Raw genomic sequence first — 14,965 nt, 5'->3', positions numbered from 1 at the left:
CCTTAAGTCCCCTTCCACTTTTTCCCTATTTACTGTTCTTTTCATTCGAGACAATTGTACTTATTTCAATTACTATTCGTAGAAATTCTAGAAGCTCGTGTACCTGTGACTCCAAATCCGGGTTTTATTAGATATTGGTTTATTACGTTGTTTCGCACTGTATTATGAACTTCATTTCTATTTAATTGGTTTACTTATTCGAATTGGTTAAAATTGTCTTAAAGATCCTCTAACGTTGGCTTGCCTAACAAGTGAAATGTTAAGCGATATCACAGTCCCGAAGGTGGGAATTCCGGGTCATGACAAATAAATTATCAATATAAAATCAGGTTTCATATGAATGAATGAATTGATTTAGAAATGAGAAAAAAATAGTAAAACAATTGATAAAGATATTCAATGAATAAATTAACAGAGAAGTGTTGTCAAAAATAATACCTTAGTTGATATACTTAATTAGACAAAAACTTGATTATTTTCTAAATTCTATATTTCTCATGTATTAATGTTAACTAATTTCTCTAATTATTGCCGCAACCGAAAGAAAATTTTCAAAATTAAGATTAATAATAATTCTAACTAAGATCAACAATGTCTTAAGAAAGCTTAATAAACTGATTAACTATATTATCAATTGAAAAAAGAATTATTAGAAAAAATCAATTATAATAAATAATTAATAATTTTGCATCTCAAAAGCTAAAAAATAGACTTCAATAATTATGTATAAAGATTTTTCAAAAAAGAAAAGGCCTCATATTAATGTTTGGCTTTAGGCCACAAAATATGTCGAGCCGCCTCAGCACTTGATTATAACTCGATTTCCCAAAACACATTCACTAGACTGACTCAAAAAGAACGCAATACTGGTATTGACTAGAGTGAACAAAATGTAGTTCTTCAGTTGATGTGTATAAGGATAATCTCAGAAGTCCAAATATATAGTATTTAAACGCCTGGACTTCAAGATCTTCTAGGAGTCCTATGCATAGTCAGCTCCTCGTTTGATAGGACTCCTATTATTCCAAGGACTCCAGAAGTTTTGGGACTATTGTCTCTTATTGATTTATTCGTATCTTCTTGGGCAACAACCCTTATCACATATAGCGCATTCTTCTTCCAACAAACTTGGACCTGAGTAACCTTAAGATAAAGTTATTGTCTTGCACGGACGTACAATCATCAACTAGAGGAGCTGATCCTTTACCTTGAGGAGCTGGTTCTTAGAACAGTTAAGCAGCTACATTGAGAACTTGATTTTTCGAATATTGCATTTAAACAAACTTTGTTAGTCATCAAAATCTCAATTACTCAACAAGTGAAAAAAGAGTAAGGGCACCAAAAAACAGGAAAAAACACAACTCAATATTTTAGTAGTGTGCTTGGCCCGTGCCATTACGGACCTATCATCGCTAGTTTTAAAGAGAAGACAGACCTTCTCTCTAAAATATACTGTTGATCTATCTATTACTCTATCTCTTTTTTTTTTTAACTATTAATTAGTCCAATAAATAGCAAGTTATACTTTCTTTTTCTTCAATTAAATCAATATTTAATATCAGTTAGTAGCTTATATAAGAGCCTTTTTTAGAAGTAATATTTTTTTATTACATTTCGGGAGGGGAAAAGGGGCAAGAGGAAGGGTATGTTATTGATTGAATATATTGGTTACGCATATTTTCTTTCCCAAATACCCTGTTACAAAGATGAGCAAATGTTTTCTTCTTTAAACTCTTGATTAACAAGAAACGTGTCTATATTCCATTTTTCTCTAGTAGAACTGCCTAAATTAGTGTGCTTTTTGGTACTTATAATTATTATAGCAATTACCCTATAGACAATTTTCAGCCACAAATACTTTCCAAACTTGGTGGCTAGCTGATAGTAATTTTGGACCAAAGAAATTGTTTTTATCAGATGTAGTGCATAAAGGACTGAACTTTGCCTCTCATCTGCAAACTGCACTAGAGGTCTCGAGCAAACACACTATGGATTCCATGCTGTTTTTTTCAAGCTTTTTAGTAGTTATTTTGCTGGCTATTTCACTCCAAGTTTTTTTCTTCTCACCAATATCCCCTGAGATTCTTGAAATTCCTTCTGCCGCTACATTTACATCAAAGAGCTATTTGCAGGTAACTTAAAAGAAAAAAAAAGGTTCCTTAACTTAATATTTTCTTACTTGCCTCAATCTTTTTATGGATTTAATTTATATACACAGTCTATGAATTTTAAGTCTCTTTTCGTCTTCTTGAGCCAAGGGCCTTTCGGAAACAGCCTCTCTACCCCTCGAGATAGGGTTAAGGTCTGCGTACACACTATCCTCCCCAGACCCTACTAGTGAAATTTTACTGGGTCGTTGTTGTTGTTGTTGTTGTTGTCAATGAATTTTAACTTGTGATAGCATGTGATAGTTATCATATATATTTATGAGATTACCAATTAATGTTTAAACGATTTACCTATAATTACCTATTAGGTGACCTGAGTGTGTAATATTATATTTTTGTGTGTGTAAAACTTGAACTCTTTTTTTTAACTGTGATGCGAAATGCTACATATGGACTGTTAATTTCAGAGGGTAAGTAAACTTGGAGAAGGGTTTCTGGATAGACCAGAAGATGTGGCAGTGGACAAAATGGGAGTTTTATATACAGCAACTAGAGATGGTTGGATCAAAAGATTGCACAAGAATGGGACTTGGGAGAGTTGGAAGTATATTGGGAGTAATTCTTTACTAGGACTTATAGTATCAGCTGCTGGTCATGTCATCGTATGTGACGCTGAAGAGGTAATTAATTTTGCAGCTTAAATGAATAGCTTGGCTAAGTAACGATTGCCTAATAGATTTTAAGAAATTTTAGATAGTCTTTCCGTGGCAATATGTATGCAGCACACCTAAAGTTTCTAATAGGTACAATTGTATGATGTGCAGGGGTTGCTTAAGGTTAGTGAAGATGGCGTAAGTGTTCTTGCTTCACACGTCAATGGTGAAAAAATAAGGTAAAAGATTTCACTTTTCTATCTTGAAATTCTCTGCCCATTGAGGCCAAGAGCAATATATATCTTATGATACTTTGATGGAGCATGGCCTTTTTTTCGAGTTGATATAATTTCAAAAAATAGGAATTTTTTAAAAATTAAGTACCATTCTGTAACTTCAATCCAACAAAATTTCGGGAAATGAACGATGCCTAACGAGCAAGGAAGAATTAGTTCACAATATCACCATACGATATTTGTGTAATTTGTTTATAGCATCCAAGATAATATGAACAATACAATATGCTCGTGGGACATAAAGTTTGAACTGCTGTTACAATATTAAATTAGTGCGTAGTTAGGCAAAGGTGACTATGCCCAGATGCGACTCTTCCGTCCTCCCCCAGCTTTGTCTGGGACAGAGTTTAAACTTGTGACTTGCGCCTAATTAATTGACACATCTATGTGTTGTGTCCTCACCAATGAACCAAAGCCCTGAGGGATGGTTTATATGATGCTGTTAGCAGCAACATTATAAAATTTCTCTGGATCCTTATGTCCATCAATTATAAAATTTTAATGAAAATCCATTGCAAGCTAAAAGTTAGAGTGTGTACAGATTTGCAGATGATGTGGTGGAAGCATCAGATGGGAGTCTATACTTCAGTGTCCCAAGCACCAAATTTGGACTCCACGAATGGTACCTTGACGTGCTTGAGGCCAAGCCCCATGGTCAGCTTCTCAAATATAATCCTTCATTGAACAAGACCTCTGTAATTCTTCATGACTTGGCCTTTGCAAATGGCGTTGCTCTCTCTGCGGATCAAGATTACTTAATTGTCTGTGAAACGTGGAAGTAAGTATTCTCGAATGATTAAATGATTTTCTACCTCCAACTATAAGATAACTTGGTGAGCTCATGAGATGTTTAGACATGCTTCTCCGATCCATTGACTAGCACGGTTTCTTCATGAACACATTCTTTTGGTACCTGGAACCAATTTGTGAAGTTGATTGTTCAAGTTGCATTCAACATTCTTTTCGTCCATGATAATCAGATTTAGGTGCCTAAAGTATTGGCTGAAGGAGGAAATCAAAGGACAAACAGAGATCTTCGTCGATAATCTTACTGGTTTACCCGACAACATCAAGCTTGCTCCAGATGGTTCGTTCTGGATAGCTCTAGTAGAGGTAAGTTATAAACATCTTTCAGTAGCAGAGAAGGTTCATCTGCTGTGCCAATTTAACGACTGATGTGTCTGCCTCTGTTACAGTTTACAGCTCGTAGACTAAATTTTGTACACTCGTCAAGAGCTTCAAAACATTTGCTGGCAACTTTCCCCAAATTGATGAACTGGGTCCTTGGAGCATACCACAAAGCTATGGTAGTGAATGTCGCAGCTGATGGGAAGATAATCAAAGGCTTTGATGATCCAACTGGAAAGGTCATGTCATTTGTGACATCTGTGCTGGAGTATGAAGGTCATCTATATTTGGGAAGTCTCAACTGTGACTTCATAGGAAAGTTACCACTGACGACCTCAACTGTGTAGCCATTGCTAACTTGCTCACATTATGGTCTATAAATTGTACGTCTTGATTCCTAGAATGTATGTTTAGCAAATTTGAGAAATATAATATCATCATAGCTGTAGGACAACCACAGGTCCTAAGATTTTAACGAGATGTTTGTTGCTCCCAAACGCACACGCAAGTATACGTGGTCGACAAGTAATATAGGATTGTAAGTCCAGATATTGTACCCACAGGGACTTGTGATTAACTATCAACTAAATTAAACCCAAACAATTAATCTATTCAAGCGAATTCTAAAGTATGAATATTTAACTAAAACTAATCTAAAGAAACAAACTAGGAGGTTAAAGAAAACAAGTTGGCGAATTATAAAGACGAATCCAATGTGAGTGAATATTCTAGAGCTATGGGTTAGCTAACAATCCCATTGAGTTTTCCATTTAAATCGTCTAATTAATTTATCTAGTTTATTGATTTACGGAGTTAATATTGCTCGTATCCTTCTCCCGAAGTACAACTCGCCTATTCAAGGTAATCTAACACCTATATTCCTATTGAATTAGAATTAACAAGAACACATTAATAATTCCTGTATAGTAACCAAGCAAGGCGATTAAGTATATTCCTATCCTAACCGCAAATCCGTCCTCCCTAAGAGTTAAGATCTTGCTCTGCTCAATATTATATGCAATCTAGAATTCCCTCTTCCGAGTTCAATCTTAGATTCGTAGATAGTATTCAATTGGTGATCAAGCGATCAAATAATTAAGCGCAAGATTGAATAAATAAACCAATATGATAAAATAATAAAAACAATTCAAGCTTCAAACCACAATGTTCATGTAACACCCAAAACTCTAGAACTAATGAATTATGAAATTAAAGGAAGAGAAGAGAAGAAAAATTAGTTAGAAGCCTCCCAAGCGTGGTGTATGTTGACCCACGTGAATTCTCTTTCAAAGTGTGTTCGATATCCTCCAAATTAGGTTTAAGACCCCTTTTATACAAGTTGGGATCATGTAGGACCGAAATAACCTTGTCCCGAGCAAAATAAAAAAAACCCTCCGCCCTGGCGTCCAGGCCCGCGCCTAGCGCTGGACGTGGCGCTGAGAACAGTGAATTTGCCGCCTGCTCTTTAGATTGTCTTTCCCAGGTGCGTTTTTTGCCTTCATTTGTATTTCAATTGTATCCTTTGTTCTTGTCTTCAAATTGGGGGACAAAAAAAACAAAAGGGTGTCCCCCCTTTTTTTATTCATTTTTGTTTTTCGTGTTTTATTTAACTTTGCTCCAAATTTCTTCATCTTCATACCGCTTTATTCCTACACAATTAGAGTATAATATTAAGCACAAAGTAATATAATTAACACTCAAAAGATGATTAAAAGTACTAGAATATGAGATAACAATGGGTAAATATATGTATTTTTTGCCGAACAACAACACCTCACACTTAGACTCTTGCTTCGTCCTCGAGTAAGCATTAAAATCATTCTCAATAAATCAAGCATAGAAATATCACCACTTCGGTTGGTATTAACAATTAGGCCCTATAGCAACTCAAACCATTAGATATACACTTCCTCATCATCATGCAAGATATACAAGTCACAAACAAACAACAAACTTCTAACCTTCTAACCTCAGAGACGGACTCTAACTTACCAAATTTAAGCTCGTTCACCTGCTCTGTCAAAGAAGCTAATAACATCACTTATCTATCATGAAACAAGTGCCCTCACAACAATAATATAGTCCATACTCCACTTATCTATCATGAAACAAGTGCCCTCACAACAATAATATAGTCCATACTCTCAAATCAAAGAATGAATATAATTTAAGGACTTAGCATTGTGAGCACGTGATTTTTGTCTTACGCGACAATCGCTCCAAAAGAATTAAAAAATAATAACAAATGGTCGTGCTGTAAAAATTTGGATTTTACATGGCACTTTGTTAATTATTTATGATTTTTGCCCATTTTTATTAAAACAAAATACAAAATGTATGTGTCGTGCGTAATGTGAACCGTAATCCGATTGTTAAATGGGAGATCACAAAAATATGCATTTCTTTTGTCCTGATTTGTTGCCTTGTTTAATTTTACCTACTTTTAACATTTTATACGCGTGAAATAAATATGTTAATTAATGGTGTTTAGTTTTATTTAATTAGGTTGTGTATTTAGGAAATTAGAAATAAAGAAAAAAAGGGTAAAAATTTGTTTTAAAATGAATTTGGGCCGTGCCCATTTCAAAATCTGAAGCCCAAATGAACGGCCCAAGCCACCAGTCCGAACAGCCCACCCCCAGGCCACAAAACGACGTAGTTTAACACCAAAACTACGTCGTTTCAATGCCGATCCATCTCAACCATTCAAACCAAACTGATCCAACGGCCAAGATCTCACACCCCGTACCCACTAACAGACCCGACCCGTCTCACCCGGACCGACCCCAACCCTTTACCTTCGAAACGACACCGTTCTCCGTTAGTTGAAGGATCCTGGCCCTTCATCACGTCTCATCCAACGGCCAGGATCCACCTATCCACTAACTATATAAACCCATAACCTTACCCTGCCCCCTATCCGAACCCCAGCCTTAGGTCACCTTCGTCCTCATCCCTTTCCCCTCCAAAACCCTAGCCGCCCCCGTATTCTTCACCATGAAAGCCGGCGGCATGGACGCCGGTAACCCCACCCTTAACACCATAGAACCCCCTTGCCATCCTGAACATGGATCTGTTAACTACTTAACTCGAATCCCATCCCACCTTCTCGAATCTTCATTTGAAGATTCGAATCAAAACTCGATCTACACCGATCTGCCCTAAATTCATACCAGACACTCCCCAGACGCCCCTCGTGACCAAACCATGCTTGGTTTGGTCCGAATCTGACCAGGGAAGCGTGAATCCCGAATCTAATTTTTGGAATCTTAGGGTTCCTCGTCACTGGTCCGTATCTTGTTCAAGCCGAAGAGATTAAGGTCTAATGGACCTTAATCGAAGTGTTTCTCATCTGAGAAACACTTCGATTAAAGTCCGTTCAGCCTTAAGAAAGGTCTGTTCGAGTCCAAGCTAGGGTCTTTTGATTTTTCGGATTTTAAGGTGAGTTTTGCTTTCTTTTCTTTATTTGTTTTAGTCCATGTGATTGTTCTAAAGGCTGTTCATATTTTGTGTAATTTGTTTCGAATTTTATCAACTGTGTCCTGTCCACTTTGCCTAAACCTCGGTGTCTTGAGTCCTTCTTCTATTCGTTCTGATAATGTGTATGTATGTATGTGTTGTGCAATTAGCTGATTTTCAAATTTGAACTGACTAACTGATTCCTCGAGTACAATTTTGCTTAGTCAGTACAATTCGAATCATGTGTCCGATACTGTTAAATGTCTGATTTTGGTTTCGATTGTATGTGTTATAACTAGTATAGTCGAGTCGACATATGTCGTCAATTAGTTTCAGTTGTCCGAACAATAACAAATCGACTTACTTCTGCTAAGCATTTGCTTGAATCAATTAGGAACTAAGTTTGTTTACTTATAGTTGTTAATTTGAATCAGAAATGCCAAAGGAATGTTTTGTTTAGTCACAGTTCTGAAATTCGAGGGCATGTGCACTTGTGCACAACATGTGCATTTTGTGCACAGCCTGTGCTCTGCCTAAGTGCTTTTTGAATTAAATAGTTTGACAGCATATGCTGTCAGACTACATCCTGCTGCCCATATTCTGCTTTAAGTTTCAGAAATAATAAACATTACTAAAGAGTAAGTCTGCCAGGGAATGTGATGGAGGGGTTAATACTTAAATAGCTAAGTGGAAACTGAAAAGAAGATAGCACATGGGAGGGGTGTTCTGTTGGTCTAACAGGCTGTTAAAGGACTGATGTTAAGGCTTATAAAGAGCAGGTCTTCCATCAGTTGCAAAAAAAAATAAAAAAAAATAAAAGGGGACCAGAGATTAGGGAGAGAAAAAGAGATACAGAGGATATAGATCTGAGAAGATAGACATAGATACACACACATAGACAGAGACAGAGAGAATACACACAGAAAACTTAGTTGGAGATTGAGAGTTGAAGTTCTGAAAAAAAAACAGAAAACTGGGAAAGAACTCTGTTTGATAACACAGACAGATAAAACTAGAAATTGCATTCTTCTTTGCTGTCTTGATTTCACTGGTCTTGACCTGTTTGTTCAATACTGATTTCTTCTAAAGCCAACTGAGTCTGCTGGTTGTTTGTTGGTTCACTTTGAGACTTGGTCTAGCTGGGATCTTGATTCTACTCCAATTGTTTCGTTTGTTGCTGCTGGTGCTATTTTGTTTTTGCTGCTGCTGATTTCCCTATCTTCTTCCTCTTCTCCTTTGCATTTTCAGTATTTCCAGGTACACATTTCGAGTCTCACATTGGTGTATAGCTGATTGTAACATTGGAATGCATGAATTGAAAGATCTGAAGGAGTTATAATTATCCGCTGTTTACTGACTGCCTTTTTCATAAATGTTGTTAATCGTGTAAATTTAGTTTGTAGTTCAATAGGGAAGTACATTAGTAAGTTTGTATCTGATTGAAGCTCATGCTGATTTTAAACCACAATATGCAATTGATCTAATGGTATATAGGATGTAACTACAATCCATGGAATATGCAACCATTAGTATAGTTGTTAATTTAAATTCGTTCTTCAGCATGTTTCGAATATATAGGTTGGACGGTTCCTTTTAACCTTGCAAAAAATACAATACAGTTTTTTAGACTCTTGGGTTGCAATTTTATTAGGCATGTTTAAGATAAGTTTTTTACACCATAGGTAGCATCCTTTTGGTAAGGAATTCTATTAATCCTTTTAAGCAATTTAATTTAAATTCGACTCAAGGATGTTTGTTCGGGTTAAGTGATGTACTTCGTCAGCTCGTATGTAATTTCTTTGTCCAATTAAAGCATGTTTCACAAGGTATGACGTCTCTTCACTTTGTAAATAATTAATCAGAAATTGATAAGAATCCGGATTAGGCCAAAACATATAATTAAATTAGCATGTACCTTTTTCTTCTAGTTTTAGAGACAAAATTAGAAATGTAGCCACTTTAGGATATCCTTTCTAAAATAGAGACGAGCCTCGCCAAATAAAAATGCAAAATTGCGGGGCCCTCAATAAATAACCATAATAATTATTTAGAATTCAGGATAGGCCGTTTAAGGAATTTCATGGCCTTCTACAAAAATAATAACGCGCTAGACTCTTTAGGCGCGGCTTAATTAAATTACATTCTTAAACTCGGGTGCACATTGATGTGACCCAAATCCAAATCTCAACGGAGTCGAAATGGTCAACAACTACGGGTGCATTGATTGTGACGTGGTTCGAGATGCATTTTCACGACGTTGCAATTCTATAAAAAATAAATGATAATAATAAAAGGGGTTTAAACTTAATAAAAGCACGTAAGTCACAACATGTATTTAAATCAGATAATTAGCCATTATAACAATTTAAGCGACCGTGCTAGAACCACGGGATTCGAGGGTGCCTAACACCTTCCCTCGGGTCAACAGAATTCCTTACTTAGAATTTCTGGTTCGCAGACTTCATTTGGAAAAGTCGAAAATTTCCTCGATTTGGGATTCAAGATAAACCGGTGACTTGGGACACCAAAAACCAAACCTTTCCCAAGTGGCGACTCTGAATTAAATAAATAATCCCATTTCGAATATTGTCACTTAAATTGGAAAAACTCCCCTCGCGCATTTAACCCTTCGGGGCGGGCGCGCAAAAAGGAGGTGTGACAGCTCTGGCGACTTTGCTGGGGAGATAAACCCAGAACCACTGGTTCAGGGTTCAAGAATTCGAGCTTAGAATAATTGTTATATTTGGCTTTATTATCTGATCTTTATTACATGTTTTTGCATAACGTGCTAAATTTTGTCTTTTACCGCTTTGATATTATCTGAACTGTATATAAACTGTGCCGAAACCTTTCTCTTCTTACCTCCGGGGAGAAGCTCGCTGGTCGAGACTCCCTATTCTGTTAGTGTCAATACCTGAAATAAGAAAGAGGTCGGACAAGTTACAAAGCCGGACGATCTCGCGGGTCCCCGGTACGTAGCCCCCTCCTCGACTCGAGTTGTCCGCTCGGGTACACAGTCTAGAACAAATACCCAGGGTATAAACCTAGTATAACGAAACTTCATGCCGGATCCCTAGTAGGAACGTTTATTTGCATCATGTTGCATTTGACTTAGGGGGCTCAACACAGGGGTTGGGTCCGTCTAGGACAGGCAACCTGAAGTGAAAAGACCACTCTGCTGCATCCTATTTGTTTTGCGCATCTATTTGCTTCGATTCCGCATGCTGACCGGTTTCTAAAAAGAAGGGGAAAATAGCAGTGTGGGGAGATAATTACTTATTTTGGAAAAATAAAACCAATGCCCAAGTAGTGTCAAAACCTCACCGGAGTTTTCCTAAAAAAATTTTTTTTTCTAGTTTGATTTATTAAAAAAAACATATAAAAAAAAATTTCCTTTTTTTTATCACTTTCAAAATAAAAAAGGGTATTTATTTAAAAGCAAAAGAAAAAAAAACGAAATTCATAATTCAAAAAAAAAATGCTATTTCTTTCGTAGTACCTCCTTTCTAAATTCAGACTAATAGTCCAAATATTTCCTTGAAAAAAAAAAAAATATATATATATATATATATATATATATATAATAAATATTTTTCTTTAGTCTTTACCTCTTTTCAAAAAAAAAAAATTCTTGTTTTCTGGGTTTAATTGATTTTCTCTATTCATGATGGCCGAACTACGCCGGTTTGATTCTCACCGGATGTGAGATACGTAGGCAACCCTCGTCGGGTTCAACCCCATTTTTGCTAAAATAGCCAAAATCAATAAATAAATAAAAAAAGAAAAAAAAAGACGTGTCAATTTTTTTTTTTTTAAAAAAGAGTCATAAATAAGTCAGGTGATGCTGTTTTGTCATAAATAGCCGAATGTTCCCGAAAGGGACGCCGGAAGGCTGACTTTGCATAAACGGCCACCTTTGAGTCATTTTTCACCGGATGTGAGATACGTAGGCAACCCTCGTCGGGTTCAACCCCCATTTTGCTAAAATAGCCAAAATCAAAAAAAAAATATGTTTCAAATTTTTAAAGAGTCATAAATAAGTCAGGTGATGCTGTTTTGACATGAATAGCCGAATGTTCCCGAAAGGGACGCCGGAAGGCTGACTTTGCATAAATAGCCACTTTTGGGTTTTGCTTAGCATTTTTAGACCCACACAGCCTTAAAATCTTCGTCCCCGAAGTGCTTAAAGGCCGTGTTCAAAGCTTGGTCCCCTCTGTAAAATATTTTGAGTCAGTCATTTTTGTTAAAATCACCTTAATAAATGTGCAGGATGAGCACGATGCAAAATGAACATTTTTCAATAATGACCAAAATCCCTGTCAAGTTACGGCTATGGTGGAATGATCTAGGTGTTGAAGGACAAAATGAGGTTAAGAAATATCTGAAAGGTCTCGTGGGTTTGTTGGAAATCCAGCCTCGGGGAGATATCATAAGAGCTTTAGTCACTTACTGGGACCCGGCGCACAATGTTTTCCATTTCTCTGATTTTGAACTCACCCCGACTTTGGAAGAAATGGCTGGGTACATCGGAAATGCTGAACTTCCGTTGAGGCAAAAATACTTGGTCGCCCCAAGAGTCGTCACGGTACATCGGTTCCTAGATTCATTGAAGATACCCAGAACAGTCCACAACCCGGATCTGGCAGCCGGATTTTGTACTCCATGCTTCATATATGATAGGTACGGTCATGAGGGGGATTCAATAATCCAATCAACAAACTGTGCAGCAAAGGTGTTCGTCAGAAGTGGGACAAGCACAGACGGGTAGCGTTCATGATGATGTTCCTGGGCCTTCTGGTATTTCCAAGGAAAGACGGAAACATTGATTTGAAGATATCCGGGGTCGTCAGCACTTTACTCACGCAAAGTGACAGTACTCTCGCGCCTATGGTGGTATCTGACATCTTTCGAGCTCTTACAGCTTGTAAAGCTGGGGGAAATTTCTTCGAAGGTTGTAACTTGCTCCTACAGATATGGATGACCGAGCACCTCTGCCATCATTCCGAGATTTTGAGCCATGGTTCCCCGGAAAAGACTTGCATAGAAGAATCTTACACGAGAACCAAAGAGATCAGTTTGCCCAAAGGAGTCCTGGCATGGACCTCGTTCTTTCAAGCTCTTACTGCCAGCCAAATACAATGGACGCTAGGATGGTTGCCTGTTGATGAGATCCTATATATGTCGGCAGCTAAAACTTATTTCTTACTGATGGGGCTTAAGAGCATTCAACCTTACGCACCCTGCCGAGTTTTGAGACAGTTCGGAAGATGCCAGACAGTACCTCATGAGGAAGATCTTAGCACTCAAGCAGTTGAGATAAGTCCTAACGGACAATTCCCAGAAGCGAAGATTCGCCAAATCTGGAGTGAGTGTCAATATTTGAAATCAGATACTTGCGTGCGGGATCGGGCCAAAGGAGAGACGGCGCCAGGTTACCTTGCATGGCATAGAAGGGAATTTGAGCATGAAAGGCCGGCTAAGAGACCCCACATCCGGAGTTTCACCGAATCTTCGCAAAGGCAGTGGGATTGGTTAGCAAAGGAAAGAGGCTATTGCGCCGAAATCAGCAGGTTAAAGCAACAAGTGGAAGGCTTGAAATATGAGCACAATGTGCAAGTTGCTTCCAATCTGGGAGAGCAGAACAGGTTAATTCAGGAAAACAAAATGCTCAGAGCCCAGATCAAACAGATAAAGGTGGATGTGGATAAACAGCCAAGGCGTCGATCAGACGAGCAAATGATAAAAAGGCTAAAAGTGAAATCAGGGAATGGCAAGATGGTTTGGAGAAATCTGAAAACGTCATAGCAGAGCTCAGGGCACAGTGGGATACAAGAGTAGATAAGCATCGCCAATACCTGAATCAATTGGAAGGCGACCACGAGAAAACTGTCGCCAAAATGAAGAAAGAGATGGCTATACTTGAGATCAAAGCAGCTGATCAGGCCAAGAATTTCCAAATTGAGAGCAGATACTGGTATGACTCATTAGCCCAGATGAAGTTAGAAGTACGACGACTGAAGAATCAGCATATCCAGGATGCTCAGGTATTCAAGATATGTAGCGATCAGATAAAACGCCTACTCGTAGAGAAGAAGCAAACCAGGGATAGGATCAAGGCCATTGCCCACGCCATCACCAGACGATGTCTACGATGTGAGAACATGACCAGCGTTACCTTCCTCTCGGCGGTAATGGGTTATGTCAAGCAGACCATGCATGAGCTGGAACAACTTGAGAGGGATCTCACGCCTAGGACCGCGGCAAGGCCGAACATGCCCCGCGGACACCAATTTTCAAAACCATAATGCACTCATAAGTCAAGCCTGTATCTTAGCATCTTCTGCCTGTTTTTCCATCAGGGTGATTTTTAGTCTATTTTGAGTCTAGGTTTATTTTCAAAGTTTGCTCTTTCTTTTGCAAAATGTAGTTTGTAATAGACCATTTCAACAATAAAGAGGTTGCTTCTTTTACGCTCATTTGTGTTTTTCGAACTACGTAATGATCTGATTCACGTAGGCATCGTGATACGTAGGCAATCCTCATCGGATCCGGTCGCATTTCTTTTACTGCAAAATAAAAAAATATAATAAATAAAAAAGAAAAAAGGGGGAAAAAACTAATAAGAGGAAAATGCCGGAATGGCGCCTGCTCTCGTAGCAAACATGTAGTAATCCACTTAACTGTATAGGTGCATCATGCCCAACGTGAGATTGACTATCTGTTATTAGCTGCAAATTAACCGTGCGTTTGTCGTTGAGTATCTTCCAGGGTTTTGAAAAAGACGGTTGGTTTGGTGAAAGTCTGGCCTCGCACTCCTACTTCACGAGGTCAAGGAGAAGTGTTCAACTACCTGTTGTTAGGACCAGAAGCAGTACTCACACTTACTTCACCAGATCAAAAGGAAGTGTGGAAATGTCTTCAGAAATTCCATTGCAAAGAATCCATGTTTCCGAGGAGAGCTCAATCTCAGCCGTCCTCACACCTGAATCCGAAACTGCGGAGGAAAATAGAATCCTACGGCTCCGCATGTTGGAAATGCTGGACGACTGGAATAATGGGAAAGAGCCGCCAAGTGTCGTCCCCGGGTTCCCTGAATTATTCTCCAGGTCAAGTGGGACTTCTAATGTCCCCATAAATTATCCTGCTACCCCATTCGGGTACCCAGCCACCTCAGCCTTCTCTGCTGGATCGCCTTCTGAGCCTCATCCCCGAATGTCAGCCACCGACACAAGCATAAACATCTTTACTGCATCACCTTGCCCGATTATGGCACAACCTGCCACGTACAAACCAAGCTTTGACTCGTCCTCTTTTACATTCC

At 38.2% G+C, this 14,965-nt stretch overlaps 1 protein-coding gene across 1 annotated transcript; it reads left to right on the top strand.

Annotated features, from left to right (window-relative positions):
• Positions 1-1,825: 1,825 nt before the first annotated feature.
• LOC104216383 (protein STRICTOSIDINE SYNTHASE-LIKE 5-like) lies at positions 1,826-4,663 on the top strand. Its single transcript, XM_009766408.2, has 6 exons — positions 1,826-2,132; positions 2,576-2,788; positions 2,933-3,000; positions 3,599-3,835; positions 4,038-4,170; positions 4,254-4,663. Exons 1-6 carry the CDS (start codon positions 1,989-1,991, stop codon positions 4,530-4,532), a joined length of 1,074 nt encoding a protein of 357 aa, XP_009764710.1. The 5' UTR covers positions 1,826-1,988; the 3' UTR covers positions 4,533-4,663.
• Positions 4,664-14,965: the final 10,302 nt, after the last annotated feature.

Source organism: Nicotiana sylvestris, chromosome 5 (genome assembly GCF_000393655.2).
Source record: "Nicotiana sylvestris chromosome 5, ASM39365v2, whole genome shotgun sequence".
NCBI classification, from domain to species: domain Eukaryota; kingdom Viridiplantae; phylum Streptophyta; class Magnoliopsida; order Solanales; family Solanaceae; genus Nicotiana; species Nicotiana sylvestris.
This window is presented reverse-complemented; position numbering and strand designations above follow the sequence as displayed.